Here is an 18,339-nt window from a genome sequence, read left to right on the forward strand (position 1 = left end):
CTCTGTTTGTGAGGCAAGCATAGGCATATTCTTAGCAAGGAAACCTAATTGTGTCAACTGAGGAAGAAAAAAGCACCTTTACTGAACAGCATTGGCTGGAATATGTATTCCAAATAAACACTTCAGTGGTGAAATGCAATGTAAGAAACAGCCCCTTCTTAATTCTAGCATTTGTGTGCACAGGCTGTTTGATAGATGTTATAGGGCAGAAAAGACAGCAAACAGGCACGCACTCCCTGCCCAGAACACCCCTGCCCAAAAGAGAGGGTCAAGTCTTCAGCCTTGTCCATGCCATGGCAAACACACGTGTGGGAGGTGTAGAATCACTTCTTCAACCCTGAGACCTTCTGCCCGCATTGGTGACTGTGTTACTGAAGATCCTCACAAGGTACCCACCAAACCTTGAGGTCACTGAGAGCCGCAGCAGTTACTGAGAGTGTTTGCCATTGACTGTCAGAAACCTTTTCCCTGTGAAGATGCTTTACAGGGTTTGGAGCATGTATTTGCTTCACGCAAAACGCATCAAGAGAGGAAATTGCTCTTTTCTAAGTCTACAGCATGAAGGCCCTGCGGCAGAGCTCAGAGTTCAACCTGAAACCTCCTTAGAAAAGGGGTCTTTGCTATGTAATGAAGTATTGGATCGTAAAGGATGAACAAAATGCTAGATGTGTCGGGCAGCTTGTGGTGATACTGACCCACTGGGTTGAGCCTTCACTCTAAGGCACAGACCTGCAACACTGAGGTCTAACATGGTAAAGTGATCTGTGCCACTTTCAAATAACGCCGTGATTTGTGGTAACCATGTTTTGATTTTTCCTTCTAGGTCAGCAAGTTGGAAAGGGAGAAAAACCAGGAAGTGAAGCAGATCAAAGAGCACGAGCAGCACAAAAGTACAGTGGTGGTAACGGAGCTCAAAGTCAAGCTTCATGAAGATAAAATGAAGGAGCTCCAAGCTGTTCGAGAAACGCTTCTGAGACAGCACGAGGCTGAACTGCTGAGAGTGATAAAAATCAAAGACAATGAAATCCAGAGGCTGCAGACGCTCCTCAACGCTGTGCGCGACGGGGCTCCCGACAAGGTGAAGACGGTGCTGCTGTCCGAGGCCAAGGAGGAGGCCAAGAAGGGCTTCGAAGTTGAGAAAATAAAAATGCAGCAGGAAATTTCAGAGCTGAAGGGGGCCAAGAAACAAGTGGAAGAGGCTTTGACCATGGTCATCCAGGCTGACAAGATTAAAGCAGCGGAGATCAGGAGCGTGTATCACCTGCACCAAGAGGAGATCAGCAGAATCAAGAGGGAGTGTGAGAGAGAAATCCGGCGGCTGGTACGTGTGGTATCTGCATCTCTGTGTGTCCCGCTGTTATGGTATGGATAGTAAATGAAGGTTGAGTGCTGGTACAGATGACTGGGTGATGGGCGTTCAGACTCTGGAGCTTGCTTTACATCTGGTTTGCATTCACTAATAGAGATGTCAAACTGTTCTTTGAAAACTATCAGGATGTTTTCTAAGGCACTTTTTCAGCCATGCAAGTGCCTGTTAATGTTCGTATTTCAGTGGTTAGGAAGAGGCCTTCGGTTAGGGGAAGTCTACAAAACAGTTACATTTAGGGGCCTATGCCTCTGTTTCCCCACTATTTGCTCCTTGCTGATTCCCCTTGATCCCTCCTTTTCCTTGCCCTTGCTAGTTCCCCTAAACATCCCATAATGAGCTTTACACAAACCCCAAATGCCTTTTCTTCTGCATCTCATAGTGTGTCCTATACCCTGTAGTTAATGACCCCCTTCACTCGGCAAGGCGTGCAGGAAGGGGTTCCTCTCTGTGACCCACCTTGGTGGCTTTCCCCTGGAGCTGGTGCTCCTCACCCACCACTGCTCATCCGATCCTCAGGGGGTCTTTGTGCTGGGCAGCCTTCAATCACCCAATTGAACCCCTGGAGTCTCAGGTGCAACAGGCTGAGACTCAAAGGCAATAATAGGTACGTGCTTGTGGCTTCGGAGTATTCCTCCAATGCCTTTGGAGCCTGGTTGGAGAGGTTAAAGTGGATCATGGTGCTTGGAAAAGGGAGCTGCTTCTATGGACAAGGGGGAGCTCCCTCAAGAGGGAAGGCTTTGCATGAGAGCCTGGCAGGCCGCCAACGCTTCCTGGGCTTTGGGATGATTTCTTCTTCACTGCCATCCCAGACTCCCAGTCTTGTGAGTACACAGCTGATGTGCAGGACCATGTCCCTTCACTGTTGCTGCCTTTCCTAAGGACATGGGAACAAATGGATCACCCATGTTCTTGCGTTGCATGTTTTGGGTCTCTTCTCAGTATTTATTTGATGTCACCGTCTTCTTGTGTTTGCCACGACTTTTATAGTGTTCAGTGTTCAGTATAAAATCAGCCACGTCTCTTCGACGTCGTTATCCCTTGGCTATGATCCAAATCCATTCAGAGCCTCCTACGACGGGGGTGGTGTAGTGTCCTCTGTGTCAGCAGGAACCTGCTCCAGAGAGTCCAGAGGAGGCCACGGAGCTGCTGCGAGGGCTGGAGCAGCTCTGCTCTGGAGCCAGGCTGAGAGAGCTGGGCTGGGGCAGCCTGGAGAAGAGAAGGCTCCTGAAGGGGAGACCTGAGAGCAGCTCCAGTGCCTAAAGGGGCTGCAGGGAACCTGGAGAGGGGCTTGGGACAAGGGCCTGTAGGGACAGGCCAAGGGGAATGGCTTGAACCTGCCCGAGGGGAGACTGAGCTGAGCTCTTAGGCAGAAGCTCTTCCCTGTGAGGGTGCTGAGGCACTGGCACAGGGTGCCCAGAGAAGCTGTGGCTGCCCCATCCCTGGCAGTGCTCAAGGCCAGGTTGGACACAGGGGCTTGGAGCAAGCTGCTCCAGTGGAAGGGGTCCCTGCCCGTGGCAGGGGCTGGAACTGGAGGAGCTGTAAGGTCCCTTCCAACATGAACCATTTCATGGTGACAATGAAACGCAGTGACTGCACAGCTCCGTTAGGCCATGGGGTGCTACGTACCCTCATTTAGCCGTCCATTCTCTCAGACTTTGGGTTAAAAGATTTTTTCCTCTTATAGATTATTTTATTTTTATCAAGAGGGTATTAAAATAATTTGTAACCAACTGATCTATTGATACTGCAGCAGCATCCTGCAGGGTAAGTACCTCCTACTCTAAACAGACATTTCCAGCAGCATTGATTTAATACCTTAGTGTGAAGGGACGGCTAATGTACATCCTAAATAAACTTGCTGTGTTCCATGGGAAGTCCATGCTAATGGCCTCTAATGGAGAAGCTCTAAAACAAATGTGTTCTTAGTTAGAAGGAAGTGGGTTGACATTGTGCTTTCTAAATTGCCTTTAAAAATAAAACTTTTTAATTCCTGCTTGAAAGATCCCGATTATCCAACTGTAGTAATTAAATTACATCATTTTACCAAGCCCTGAGTGCTTCCTGAATGACTTCAAGTACTCTCAACTCCATTGACTTGACCATAATTGATTTCAATGGGAGCTGTTGGCTCCTGTACCTTGAGGGTGTTATGGGAGAAAGGCTGGTGCCACCTCATCTCCTAAAAGCCCTGCTCCCTCTGACTATGAGGCTGTTCTCAAACACACCATGACTGAAAACCAGGGCTTGTTTACTTGCATACGGCAGGAGCCGTCAGTAGCTGAGGTCCCTGAGCCTCCCTGGGGCTGCAGTGACATAGAGACACAGAGCAGCCCAACATGGGCAGGTCTCTGCAGCCCACAGAGCAGTGGGGATTGTACCTCTGGGTAACAGCCATGGCACCCATCCAGCCTTGAACGATTAATGGATTCCCATTGGTAGTTTAAAAGCTCTGATTCATGTACCGTGCATTGGTAGTCATTGTAATCGAGGGCGAAGTAACCTTTGAGCAAATTCTAACTTCACACTTACGAAAATTCTGCCTTATTTGTTCGGTCAGAACAGAGCAGGACAAGTTGTACTCAGTCATGTCTGGCTTTGCAATGATATGCACAGCTCACACTCAGAAAGGAGACAGTTTTCAGAAGCAAAAGCCTTTAGTCATGTGGCAAAGGGAATTTGGGGGTTCTTTATAGCTGGACTGGGGCAGCAAATCATGATTTCACCTGCCCCACTTGGCATTCCTACACGTAACAGCTGAGCACTGCAGCTCCCTCAGCGTTGCAGCAGTGATGTCAGTGGAATGTGGAGGTTTGCAGATGGTAGCAAGGGCCCGAGCCCTGTCAATCCATGCCAGTCCTTTCAGCTTGGAGAAGAGAAGGCTCCTGAAGGGGAGACCTGAGAGCAGCTCCAGTGCCTAAAGGGGCTGCAGGGAACCTGGAGAGGGGCTTGGGACAAGGGCCTGTAGGGACAGGCCAAGGGGAATGGCTTGAACCTGCCCGAGGGGAGACTGAGCTGAGCTCTTAGGCAGAAGTTAGGTGAGGGCACCCTTAGCAGTGGGTGATGCTCCTGCATGGACACCCCATTCCCAGCAGTGTGTGTGTGGACCAGTGGGCACTGGTGTGCCAGGAGGAATCCCACTTGTCCCATGCCACCGGTCCTGCAGGATGAGACCGGGCTGTGCCACAGCCTGGTGGGATGTGACCATGGACCATCACCTCCTCCTGCGAGTGGCAAGTTGTTCCTTGGCCTTTTGTTTTCCTACTGTTATTAAGGCAAGGAGGAAATGTGCTGAATCATGTTTGCCAGTGAAATGCTTCCTTCCGTTTTGCTCCTTCTACAGTATTTCTGCTGGATAATCGGCTGCTGCCATCGCTGTTTTGCATATTTGATGAATGTGAATTTAATCTTATGAAGGAAAATTGTTGTTGCCGTTGTTGTTTATGAAGATTATGTTTAGGATTTTCCTGGGAAACGAATTGCTGTGAAATGTTTTGTGTTTTCTCCAGTTTCTTTTTTCCTCCTCATTTAAAGCATTGCCTATGTTGTAACACATCTTTGTTTTCATGTGAATAGGGATCAACTACCCAATATTCTGCTTACTCTGAACAAATAACCATTTGATGATGTGTTAACTTTTCATCTATGCATCCCTTTAGATTTCTGCCTGATCCGATATTTAGCAGAAACACCTCAGGAGGCATTTCTGTTTCATTCAAAGCTAGTAGACCGTTGCCTTGATGGAAATTGTTGAAAGCACCTTTAGATGGCACCCAAAGTACATTTGATTTGCTCTGTCTTACTAAAGGAATCTGTATTTTGCTTAACAGTCTCCATGCAGGTGCTGGCGAGTTGTCCCTTGGTGTCTTCTGACAGAGGCTGGCTTTGCCCCCTGGGACCATGTGGGATCTCTCTGGGCTTGTAGCTCAGTTCTCCCTTCCTGCAGCTGCCAGAAGGCAGGACCCTGGGAGCAGCACGACACTCACCCGTGGCTGGAGCAGGGTGATGGGGCCACCCCTCTGCACCAGCAGCCTCCCTGCTGTGCCATGGAGGGATATCATGTCCCGACCCACTGCATCCTCTCCGTGGAATTGATCCCATAGTTGTGCACTGCAGTCACCCCCTCTGTCCAAACACACGCCATGGAAGTACTTTGGCAATACCCTTGCTGGGAGTGTGTAAACCACCACCGCTTGCTTCTCCCCTGGGTGTTTGTGCAGCATTGGAACACAAAACTTTGAGAGGTCTCTTCATGCACAGTGTCATTTTTTCCAGGTTTGCGGGCAAAGCTAGCAAAGAAAAGTACCAAACGGCTCTCACAAGGCCAAAGGTCCTTACCTCAAGCAGGCCACGTTTTAAAACTGCTCATTTCAGTGAAACATGTAAAGTCTCAAAAACCTATGGCAAAAATCTTATGTATTTATGGTGTCTGAAACCAGATCAACAGACATTTTAGAGGCTGTGAATGACTTCTTTCTTCCTTAGGATCATTATCTGCCAGCACGGTGTAATTAATACTTTCTGGTCATGTATAATGTATACATGTGCACTCCAGAGGGAAGAGCCTGGGGTTCTGTCGCAGTGCCGTGTACCAGCACTGGCACAGAAGATGTGGGGCTGTGCTGGGTGATTTTCCATTACTGGGCAGGGCACTGACTGTTCAGCCTGACCCCAAGGCTCCGGTGCCAATGGCAGCACTATGCTCCAGGCTGGTGAACTGGGATGGGCTCCATGGAGATGGGAACTTTAACCCCGCAGTAGCATCCGGAAACATCCAAGTGTGCTCTCCCTTGGAAATGTTCCTGGAGCACTGGCCAGTGCCGCATGCCCCATCCCAGGGCAGTGAGCCAGCAAGAGCAGCAGGCAAAGAGGGCAGAGGAGCACTGGGGACAGCTGGACCTGTGTAATTTAAGCACTTAATGGCTTTGTATAATGTGTATCATGCATGAGCAAAGCCTGTCCTGGGAAGGGGACAATGGAGCAAATTGCTCACATGGGGGACTTTGGGGAGAAGAATTAAAGAACTGCCATTCTGTCTCTATGTTTAAAATGAAAAGGATGTTCAGGTTTTGACGTTTTTCATTCAAAATTATTATTCCAAAGTTTCAAAAGGTGGTGTCTGAACAAAATGCTGCAAAATGGTTAAAATGTCTGAGTGAACTGCTCCAAATCATGATATCAATATTGTGGCTTAATTTCTTTAAAGATACTCTGAAATGCTACTAAGGGCATGGGTTACCTCCCAGTCATGTTAATGAACTATTCCTGCTGAGAAGAGACTTTCTCCTGGGTAGCCCCCAGGAGAAGAGCAATATTCCGGAGTTGTTGAAGTGATTCATCTCATACATGCTATTTGCAAGCGATGCTGTTGTATTTTCCATGTGGAGGGCTGTTGGCACTGGGCACCTCCTGTCTGGCCGCGCTCGGGGTCGTCAGATGCTGTGTTGTTGTCAGCCGCTGCCTCGTGTGATTGTGTTCTGTTCTCCTTGTAGATGGAGGAGATTAAGTTTAAAGACAGAGCAGTCTACGTGCTGGAGAGAGAGTTAGGGGTGCAAGCCGGGCATGCTCAGAGACTGCAGCTCCAAAAGGAGGCTTTAGATGAACAACTTTCCCAGATCAAAGAGGCTGATCGGCATCTGAGCAGCCCCAAGCGGGAACTTCCTTATCCAAGTGGTGCAGGAGACGCTTCAGACCATTCGGGAAGCCCCGTAAGCACTTTCACGTGGTTTCACCTACACGAGCGAGCAGACGCAGCGACAAAAGGGCACAAAGTGACAATCTTGATGAGCGCATCTCTAGCAACAGCTTTCCCATAGCTGTGCAGGGAGACCCCGGGGCACCCGGCGGTCAAGATCTGAAACGAAACCTTGTTATGGGAGAGCTTTTGCTTGTCTGTCGTTGTGTTTTCCGGTTGGTTTGGTTTTGTTAGCAGGGGGAATCGTTCTGTTCTCTCTTCCTCGCTGTACCATACTGCTGCCACCTGCCTGAACCCCACAGTTTGACACAACTTTGCTAACAAATGATGCAAATGCATTTCTAACAAGTGATGTATGTGTGCTAGCTTCCGGAGCTGCTAACAAGGAGTTTGAGAGCAGATGTACAAGGCCAGTTGACAAGGGGAACTGGGGGAAGGCAATTGGTGCACAAGAGCCTCTAGCTCAGGGTTCCATGCAACAAAGTGCTCTTGCTGTCACCAGCAAGGGAATGCAACACCCATTAACCTGTCCTCTCCTAATTCTCTTCTACAACAAAATATCCGAACATGAATTTTTAGCCACCCTTTCACAATGGCTTGTTTAACGTAACTACAGCACCTTCCTGCTTCTGCCTTACTTTGCTCACATGCCCCCAACCGGTTGGCTGACCTCATACACCTGACATGTGCAGATTTCCTTCATTGCTGGTTCTCATCAAGATTTCTTTTGCGACAGCCGTAGTTTCTCTCAGTAGAAGCATAAAGACACAGACAGGAGCAAACCAACCTGGTTTATTCTTTGTCTCAAGCCTCTCCTGCACCTGTTGAATGAGGAACCAAGACCTCCCAAAAGAGCCACCACCGCTGTGGACACTAATTTGCTTCTTTCAATTTGAACTCCACTTCTGCCAAACATGAGAACAAGCCCTAGAGAAGGGGAAGGTCTGTTCCTCTCCAGAATAGATGTAACCTCTCTGATTCTGAACGAGAACACATCTACCTATATTCCTACTCATTTAGAATTTGATGTAAGCATTTTCACTCAGATAAAGTGGCTTTATGAGTGACCCTTTAGAGCCCCATAAGGCCACAGCTTTATGGATGAAGAGCCTGTGCAATGGTAGAATTGCCTGGATTTTCCCCGCTTGTACCCCATCATTTTTAATACCTTTTTCTTACAAAAGGTCCTCTGAGTGGGTGATGAGTCTGAAGCTCTAAGTTCAACAGTGGCATGCATTGGAAACACTGCCTCATATTGGATGTTTTCTTTTCTCTTTCCATATTTACCATTTATGACATTGTATTTGCATATACATACTTCTGCATTTGCATACTTTGTTCCATTATTCCCACCTTTCCATTGGTCTCATCCTGCAGCTCTCAGGGGCCAGTTAGGTTACTCAGGTTACACTCTGCCCTGCAATGTTTTGGAATGTTTGGATTTGGGACAAGATAAAGTGTGAGCTTTGAAAAACATTGGCTTTGCGTGTGCGCTTATGAGCAGTTATTTGCAGTTGATCTTTGTTTTAGGAACAGCAGTTGGATGAAAAGGATGCCCGGCGATTCCAACTGAAAATCGCGGAGCTGAGTGCCATCATCAGGAAGCTGGAGGACCGGAACGCACTGCTCTCAGAGGAGAGGAACGAGCTGGTGAGTGCAGCGCTGGCTGCTCGTGAATGTGCTGCTGTGGCTGTGCCTGGCCCACAGAACACGAGGATATTTTCTGCTGGGCTCTTTGGAAATCACTGCAGGAGCAGCTGCTTCCTCTCCGTGCTCTGTTTGGATGCTGGAGAGGGACTCTTTGTCAGGGACTGTAGCGATAGGGCGAGGGGTGATGGGTTCAGACTGAAACAGGGGCAGTTCAGGTTAGATCTGAGGCAGAAGTTCTTTACTGTGAAGGTGGTGAGGCACTTGCACAGGTTGCCCAAAGAAGTGATAAATGCTCCATCTCTGGAAGTGTTCAAGGCCGTGTTGTGTAGAGCCTTGGGTGACATGGTTTAGGGTCCCTGCCTGTGACAGGGGGTTGGACTGGATGATCTTAAGGTCCTTTCCGACCCAGACCATTCCATGATTCTATGACTCTAAGATTCTATTATTTGGTGCTGTGCCACACCACACTGATAGAATCACAGAATGGTTTGGGGTTGGAAGGGACCTTCAAGATCATCCGGTTCCAACCCCCTGTCATGGGCAGGGACACCTCATCCTTGCTTGTATAACAAGGAATTTTTAAGGTGGCATCAATTGTAGTTATTTTTATCTATTTTCAAAGAGAAATGCATTCCCCACGTGGTGCACTCATTGCAGAGATTGAGCATCTCATGGAGGAGGAGCAACCTGCTTCCCAATGGAAAATACCAAGAGGTTTTGATCATTTCTGCTTTGCACTGGGAGGAAACACTGCTAGTGCAACAGATAAAGAAAATGATGAATGTATCTGGTGAAAAATGGCAGCTCCAGAGGTGTAAATTCTCTTTATCTTTCAGTTAAAACGTCTGCGAGAAGCTGAAAGTCAGTATAAGCCCATTCTGGACAAAAACAAGCGCCTTAGCAGGAAGAATGATGAACTGTCACATGCCTTACGTCGAATGGAAAACAAGCTAAAATTCGTGACACAAGAGAACATCGCAATGGTGAGTGTGGTGCACGGGGAGGAATAGGTTGTTTGGTGCTCACAGGGCTGGGGAAGTCAGGCAACATCCCACACTTGCCAGTCCAACAGAGAACCTCCCCCTTCCTGGAGATGCTGTGGTGCTCTGCAGTGACTGCTGAGCGGTTTGTGGCTTGAACGTTTCGTTTTGCATAAAATGTTTTGGTTTAGCTTTAAAAACAGTTATGAAGTAAAGAAGCTGCCTGAGCTTTGTGCACTCTGCCCAGTCAGCGCTGGTCAGCTCCCACCTGAGCACAGGTCACCCCACCTCACCTCTGACTTCAGTGCCAAACCTCTTCCTCATCCCTAAGTGAATCCTCCCTGTTTTCCCAGTTAGATATTGCTAGTGGGTGATAGCTGGTAGCTATAGAGGCAACACTGGTCCCAGCTCTGAATTCCTCCTCCTGTGGGATTCACAGCGCCCGGCAGCATGCAAGCACACGTGCAGCCGGGCTGCTGCTATCCCTGTCTTTGGCAGGCAGGTTTGATGGCCCATGTCCTGCTGCTTGCTCAGCAAAAGGGCAACAGGGCAGCTGCCAGAACTGCCATTAGGTTGGATGCATCACTAGCTGTCAAGGGAAGGGTTATGCACTGGCCTTTGGCAATTCCTCCTGAGCATTTCTCTTCTGCCATGTGGTTGTGTTTTTAGAGGCAAAGAGCTGGAACAATAAGGAGACCAAGCTCTTTGAATGACCTTGACCAGGAAGAAAGGGAAGTTGATTTCCTGAGACTACAAGTTATTGAACAGCAAAATATCATTGACGAGCTCTCCAAGGTAAGATGTAATGCTGCTGCTCCTCTGCGAGCTCAGCTGGGGCTGCAGCAGAGCAGGAGGCCTATGCAATGGAAGCGTGGAGCTCCATAGGCTAATGGCACAGCTTGGTCAGTGAGGCATGGTAGGCATTTCCATGATGAACAGAAGTTATCTGTAGTATGGTATTTGGGAAGAATCCCTTCAGTCTACATGGCCTTTGCATGACAGAACCATTTCAGCATGTCCAGGAGATATGGATATAGAGGGAACGTCAGAGCTGCTTTAGCTGGAGATAGCATCAGGGCTAAAGACTTCTGTGTACGAGGGGGTGTTCTGCAAGGCTGTGCTTGGGGTTTTGCATCTTTGTTAACATGTTTGCAAAAAGAACATACTGAAATCCTAATGCTCAATGCTCCTCAAGAAAGTAAATACCTTTTTTATGTAAGTCTGTGCGCTTACTGACACTATTTCATCCTTTCTCATTAGACACTGGAAACTGCTGGCTATGTGAAGAGTGTCATGGTAAGAATGACGTTAACTTCGTCCTCACCTTTGCATGCAATTCCTGTCCGTGAAAGCCTGCAGAGTGTGATAATATTCATTAGCAGTTACATCCCTGTTAGCAAGGTAACACAGTGCTTTTCTCAGCATAGGTGTTGTCAAAGGCCATAGCAGCAAAGCTTGTGTTGCAAGCCAAACCGTATTTGATTTTGTGCTGTCACTGCTGTGTCAGGATTTGCCACTGGGCTGACGGTGGTGGCACGTTCGCAATGTCCCACAGTGTCATCACATCCTTTTGCCACATGGTTAAAAGGAAAGAGTACAAGGGTTTCCTGTTAGAAGTTTTAAACCAGTGCGTGAGTCCATGGCTCTATTTTGAGGCAGTGGCCAGCACTGGTGGTACTGTTTCTTGACTGCTGGTACTGACATAGTTAAACAGCAGCTCTCTAAACAGCTAACGTATGTATCTGATTCTTTCAGGAACGTGATAAACTGCTGAGGTATAGGAAGCAACGGAAGAAAATGACAAGAATTCCTAAGGTAAGGAAAGAGGCTTCTATTAAGGTGTGTTGATGGGCACGGGCATGCTGGCTTCCCGGGGTGCTCCATGCACCTCGGAGCCACAGGCGGGGACGTTGTCCTCAAGGGTCTGCAGACAGGTCGTGGCCTTGAATTTGGTCACGCAGTTCAAGGGCATCCGTAGCCTGGTTGGGATGTTCAGGGGAGAGCTGCTGCGGACAGGGGGACCGTTTGCGTTGCACTTCGTGAGCATTTGCGTGTGCTGCCTTTACCAGAGCAGTCCCACGGGAGCCCGGTGGGGTGTGAGTGTGTTAAGAGGAGACAGATTTCATGAATTAACACATCTCCAAACGATGCTTTAATGGCATGGCCAGGAAGCACGTGTAGGCTGTAAATAATTCATGACAGAGGTTAGTAACATGTAGAACTTGCTGGTTACAAGAAGCATCAGGCGGAGCTCAAGGAAACAGAAAATGCTGGTTAATGAACGCTTGGCAGGATGTTAATATAAGTGTTAACTCTGTAACAGCATTGTAAGGTCTAATGTCAGGGACCTGAGAGCAAGCTGTGTTCTATGTATGAAAAACCGGCTAATAAATCTATAAATAACAAATTGTGGCCAATGTGAGATAACTCCTCCTGCCATCCTGCAAATGGCAAGCAGGCCTTCGAAAGAGCTACATTTTGTCTCCTTCAAGAGTCATCCGCTGCAAATTAAAACAAGCAGCCAAAATCTAGAACTGCTTTCGTAAATCAGCACTGAAAAATATCTTTGGAACTGTGCTTGAAGCACTGTCTTTGGCTTTCAATCAGTCAATGGTAAATCTGTCTTTACCACCACTACCCTCGTTCCTTTAAACAGAAGGCAGCTTGGAGTGGGAACCTGGATCTCTTCAAACTGTACTATCATTGCTGTGCTGATCAGCTTCACATCTCCAAGGAGAAGAGTTGTGGCAAATCTAACTCGCCATGTGACAGTTGCAGTAATGGCAGGAGGGACACTGAGGGTGGCAATAGTCTAGCAAGACCGTTTCAATGCACAGCTCCCTCCCAACACGGAGGTGCACACCCAAAGTGAACAGAGTGCTCTGAGCTAGAGAAAGCTGGAGGAAAATGCATTAGAAGAAGGCAGGGAGCTGAGGTTCCTCCCAAGGGGTGGTGTTCAGACCCAACAGAGGTGCAGGATTTAGCCGTGTGTCCAAAGCCACCGCTGTGCCCCGATGCCCCCGGGCTGGCACAGACGATGGCACCGCTGCGGTCAGTGACACCTTCTCTCTGCCAGAAGCCGGTTGTGGAGACGTTCTTTGGCTACGATGAAGAAGCTTCCTTGGAGTCTGATGGTTCTTCTATCTCGTACCAAACTGACCGCACAGACCAAACCCCTTGCACGCCTGAGGATGACTTGGAAGAGGTACCCACCAAAACCCCATGGTGTTTGTGTTGAAACCTCTCTGCTAGTTTTTAATGTCATTCCTGGGCTGTTACATCCCTCATCTGTCCCCTCTGACCAGAAAATGAGAACTTGATGTTCGATTTAATATTGTGCATGTGGGTTAATATCCCTCAAGTCTCCAGTAATTTCACAACTCTTAACCAAGCTGTGAATATTATATCCTAAGAATGCTACACGTAGCATGGATTTATAGGTTAGAGGTCTTGAGCAACTGAGCAGTTGGAGAGCCCTGGGAAGACCTGCTCACACTGAGGTTTGCTGCAGGTTTGTGCACGTGTGGTTTGGTTCAGGTCCTTCTGTGTCGTTCTGAGCTCAGCCCAGAGCACGGCCTTGGGCGCTGAGGTTTGTGTTTCTGGAGGAGAGGTTACAGCCCCTCAAACCGCTGCCTCCTGAGGAAGGGCTGTCCCTCCTACTGCGGTTGTGTCTTTTGGGGAGGCTCTGAACGCAGAGTGCAAAGGCAGCTGGTGAAACACGTCAAAGTTACTACTCCTGGTGTCTTGCAGGGCTTCCCTACACGCTCGTTCCCAAGTGCATGTCAGATTCCTGCACTGTCACATGTCTCTGGGCTCAACAAGAATCTTGCCATGGACAAAAAAGCCCTGATAATGACTCTTTATGGTTATTATATTGTATTTATATTCAGGCTTCTTACGGTTGCTGCCTGCAGTTCTTCACCTGCCATTTCACCTGTTCCATGCCTTGTCAGGAGATCTGTTAAAAGGGAGCCTAAAGAATTCTGGCCTCCCTCGTAAAAGATACGTGACTGGGTACGAGGTGTGCGCTGCACTGCAGGAGACCTGAGTGTATTTCTCTCTTGGTCTCATGCCTGTATTGACATGTTCCCTGTTGAACAGTACAAAGTGTCTGCATGCAGCCAGCAGTGTAATTGCTTTCACGTCGAATGCAATATTCTGGTCAGCCTGACACGAACTCATTCAGTGCTGGGTACTGTAAGGAGAGTGAGGAAGAACGAAGAGTTCTTTTCATGTCAATGCCATCATTGCTGCAAGCGTTAACTCTAGATTAGTGTTTTAATGCCTGAGCGAGGCTGTCAGCCTTGGCTTGGAAAACCTTTTGTTGTTTTGAGAAAGTCGTACTTTCATCTTTAAATGTGATAACTTTGCCTGCTACAGAAATAAAGGGTGATTCAGTCATTAGTGTGTGACAGGGATGGCAAGCTTTTACCTTCCCAGGGCAAGGGAAAGTATCTTTTTTATTTCCAATATGGCATTTTCTTTATGTGAGGGTGTGCAAGAGAGGTTTATGGGACAAAAGCGAAGCAGTCTGAGCGCACGTGGCTGAGATCCTCAGTACTGCGCTTCCCAAATTGCGTGAGAATTCTGTCATTTTTTCGAGAAAGTGAATATTTTGACTGTCATTGCAGGAAAAAGGCAACAAGCACAATGCATCTTTGGTTTTAATTCCAGGGCATGGCCAAGGAAGAGACAGAACTGCGGTTTCGGCAGCTGACAATGGAGTACCAGGCTCTGCAACGAGCATACGCCCTATTGCAAGAACAGGTCGGAGGAACATTGGATGCAGAACGAGAAGTTAAGGTCTAAATGGCTTATATTACATGAAAATAAAGGATTGTTGTTGTATGGGGGTTTCCACTTGCACTTGCTCCTTTGTTGTATGTTTGTTGGGCAGGGCATGGCCAGGCTGGGGGCTGATGGGGGCTGCAGGGTCTCTATCCCCATCCAGCCCATCCAGCCTGAAGGGCTGGTCTGCTGGAGGAACCACTGTTGCTATGGTTTTGTCTCTTCACCTCTGATCAGTCTAAGAGGAATTTTTAATGGGAAAACTTCAAAATTAAGCTCCTCTATAAAAACCTAGGCCATTTATCTTAAATATGTAATGCTTGGTGTTGAATTCCTTCTGGGTTCTGTGAGATTCCTCAAAAAATGTTTAAAAAGCTTGTATCTGTGATTCTTTTTCTTAATTCAATTGCAAAGTGTCCTATACTCTTCTGCCTGCCTGTCTGCCTCATACAGCCCATGTGGCTGCACACACTAGGCATAAAATCATTGAGTCCAAGACTGGTTTGTGCTGGAAGGGACCTTAAAGCCCATCCAGCTCCAAACCCTGCCACAGGCAGGGACCCCTTCCACTGGAGCAGCTTGCTCCAAGCCCCTGTGTCCAACCTGGCCTTGAGCACTGCCAGGGATGGGGCAGCCACAGCTTCTCTGGGCACCCTGTGCCAGCGCCTCAGCACCCTCACAGGGAAGAGCTTCTGCCTAAGAGCTCAGCTCAGTCTCCCCTTGGGCAGGTTCAAGCCATTCCCCTTGGCCTGTCCCTACAGGCCCCTGGCCAAAGCCCCTCTCCGATGGCCAAACTCCGCTAGCTCAATGCCATCTTTGCAATAGTATTTCACCTTTCCTAGCTCTGTAACTAGTCTGGTTTTCTTCCACTGAATAATTCAATGAGCTAACTGCTAATTTCATCACAGTCTCCACTGGTGAACACCTCTCAGCCATCCAGATTTAGCAGCATCCCATGTCTCCCAGCAGCCTTCCTGTTTGGCCATCATGGATATTCTCACTCTTGAGTGCCCCAATGCATTGAAACTGACATTCTGATCAGCACATGCTCTGCTCTGAAGTTTTAGTTACTGCACAGGTAAAGAAAATCGTCAGGAAACAAGACATACCTGACCTGAAAAGTGCCTTGATTTCACTTTTTCCATAGTGAGACAAAAAGAGAACAATGCAGGTAATGCAAACAGATTGGACCATGTTCATTCTAACAAGATAAATAGCAGATAAGTGGTTTGAGGAAAGAAAATATTCTATAAAGCAACCTTTAATGAACAGAACAGCTAATAGTAATCACATTTATTGTCCAGAAAACACGTGTAGGAAGGTGGTGTGTATTTAAATAAGCATGAAGCTACAAGTATACTAAATAATTGCATACAATGCAATAAGACCATCAGATAGGGCACTACATGCATGCAGAGCAACTCAGTTGGCCAGTTTGTAATGTTACATATGTAGGGGCTGTTCTGAGCTTCTTAACTTATCAAAAGTTAAAGGAAACAAGTGTGCCCAGAGCTGTGGCATTGTCATTTTAATGTGTTTTTGGGGAGAAATGAACGTTCGCATGACACTGCCTTTCTTAAAAGCCCTGTTCTAGGTTAGGGAGGGCTGCTGAGTGCAGGCTGCTATAGCCACCTGAGAGAGGCCATTCACGTTTTGCTGCCCTGATGGGATGCTGCTTATGTCCATCCTGAGTTCAGGCTCAAACTTATTATCCTGTCTTAGAGACTTCTTTCTATGATGAATGACTCCTGCTGTGTGCTTTGCTGCAAACCGATTCTGCCACAGAACTTTAAACCCCATTGGTTACAAGTATTTGATGTTTTCAGCATTTCCTGTCCCCGTGTTGGCTTTGCTCTGTTACAGAAAGTTTGATTGGTGTTTTTTTGTCTTTTCCCCTCATATTCCACAGACACGTGAGCAGCTCCAAGCAGAAATACACCGCTCGCAGGCTCAGATCCAGGACCTGGAGAAGGCCCTCGCGGAGCAGGGGCAGGTAATGCCTGTGGCCGAACCCCTGATACGTAATGTCCTGGGGGTTGTGGGCTTTATATATTCATCAATCTAAGAAATTAGTTTAAAAACAAGGTTTATTTTGGCTAATAATCAGAAATACATAAGTTATTTTCAGTGTAGTAGGAATTCAATAGTAGATACGTAACTAGAAATATCCCTTATAATGCAAACGAGTATTTTAACCTAAAAGAGGTTCTTCGTCCCTGGAGTGTTTCTATTCCATTTGTATACTGCAAGCTGTTAAAATGATGGAAAAGTTTAGCTTAGGAAGATCTTTTTGGAAATAATGGAATTACAGTTTCATATGCAGCATTATTCTGTCCCTCTCCGCCATCTGCATGATTTACTGAAGTACTTGCTGCTGTGTTTGTGCTAACCATTGCCAGCTTCACCTGCAACATTGGTCATTTCTTTCTCAAGGACATGAAGTGGATTGAGGAGAAGCAAGCGCTGTATAGAAGAAACCAGGAACTGGTAGAAAAGGTATTCAATGTTTCTATTTATATTATTTGAATAATATTTGTAGTTTAAAGGATGCAGAAGGTGCAATATTTTAATCTGTACCACACAGCTCTGATGGAAATAATTAGTGTCTAATAAGATGATATGTATAAACCTGCCGGGAGAAGGGGTTTCTGGCCTTCCCTGTTGTCCCTTACATGTTTTCTGGCCACCCCTGTTAACCCATACAATGTCCATGTCACTAAGGATGGTGGCTCTGGAGAAAAGCCCCCATTCCCCATCACTGGTGCCACATGTCCCTGCTCACACTGACCCCCCGTTTCCCTGGCATGGTCAAGGCACGTGGATCTTGAGTGGCACTGCAGGCAGTGCTAACCGTGGGCTCCTTGTTTTGCAGATAAAACAGATGGAAGCTGAGGAAGCTCGCTTGAAACATGATGTCCAGGATGCGAAGGATCAGAACGAGCTCCTGGAGTTCAGGATCTTGGAGCTTGAAGTGAGCACGTGTTGCAGCCCTGGTCCTGCCCTGGTTTGTGTGAGCTCTGGCTGGGGGCCCTCTCCCATATGTACTGTAAAGAGTTATATTGCCCTGAATGAGAGCAAAGGGTTTGGGACAAAGTGCTAATGAAGGAGGAAAAACATCCCAAACACCCAGGGATCCAATGCCAGTGCTCTAGAGAGGTTGTTCTGGCAATCTTGCTATTTAAATAATTTAACTTCCAGTAGATTGGCTCATGATGTGAATGCACATTTACTGTACTCCATCTGTCCTGAAAATGCAGAGAGAGAAAACCTGCCCAGATCATACATGGGAAAGAAAAAGAAAAGGCAACTTTTGTTTTCGTTGCCAAAACCCATGGCTCTGTTTCACCTCTTGCTAAACATGCAGAGGAGGAATCGTGTGTCCCAGGTTGCTAAAGTTACTCCACTGAGCCTTCGGTTTTCTGGTGTATTATCCAACCTGTACGAACAGCATCTATAAGCTCTTGGAAACTGTATTTAAATTCTCCAGAGAGAGATTAACAAAGCAGACACTAGTAAGGGAAATGTAAACACTATATTGTATTAGATGTAAGTGTATAGAATCACGGAATCCCAGCCTGGTTTGTGTTGGGAGGGACCTCAAAGCTCACCCAACCCCTGCCACGGGCAGGGACCCCTTCCACTGGAGCAGCTTGCTCCAAGCCCCTGTGTCCAACCTGGCCTTGAGCACTGCCAGGGATGGGGCAGCCACAGCTTCTCTGGGCACCCTGTGCCAGCGCCTCAGCACCCTCACAGGGAAGAGCTTCTTTTTTGTTCAAGTTTTGTTCAAATATATAATGTAGTCAAATGATAGGGAAGTGGTCATGGTTGGTGCCCAGTGAAGCAGCATGCTGGGAAAATGT

The 18,339-nt window shown here is 47.5% G+C and overlaps 1 protein-coding gene across 7 annotated transcripts in view; it reads left to right on the plus strand.

Moving 5' to 3' along the window:
- Nucleotides 1–18,339, plus strand: part of JAKMIP3 (Janus kinase and microtubule interacting protein 3) — an 88,267-nt gene that overhangs the window by 52,593 nt on the left and 17,335 nt on the right. For 3 of the 7 annotated variants that reach the window (XM_065672492.1, XM_065672493.1, XM_065672495.1), the window contains exons 7-17: nt 824–1,321; nt 8,592–8,711; nt 9,548–9,694; nt 10,361–10,486; nt 10,952–10,987; nt 11,447–11,506; nt 12,768–12,896; nt 14,366–14,494; nt 16,389–16,472; nt 16,913–16,975; nt 17,352–17,450. In XM_065672492.1, coding sequence (XP_065528564.1) covers nt 824–1,321; nt 8,592–8,711; nt 9,548–9,694; nt 10,361–10,486; nt 10,952–10,987; nt 11,447–11,506; nt 12,768–12,896; nt 14,366–14,494; nt 16,389–16,472; nt 16,913–16,975; nt 17,352–17,450 — 1,491 coding nt within the window. Of the gene's footprint in view, nt 1–67; nt 141–823; nt 1,322–6,858; nt 7,075–8,591; nt 8,712–9,547; nt 9,695–10,360; nt 10,487–10,951; nt 10,988–11,446; nt 11,507–12,767; nt 12,897–14,365; nt 14,495–16,388; nt 16,473–16,912; nt 16,976–17,351; nt 17,451–18,339 lie in introns of those variants that run through there. The other 4 variants (XM_065672497.1, XM_065672490.1, XM_065672496.1 and 1 more) reach the window with 3 other exon arrangements.

Source organism: Lathamus discolor, chromosome 3 (assembly GCF_037157495.1).
Source record: "Lathamus discolor isolate bLatDis1 chromosome 3, bLatDis1.hap1, whole genome shotgun sequence".
Classification (NCBI taxonomy): domain Eukaryota; kingdom Metazoa; phylum Chordata; class Aves; order Psittaciformes; family Psittacidae; genus Lathamus; species Lathamus discolor.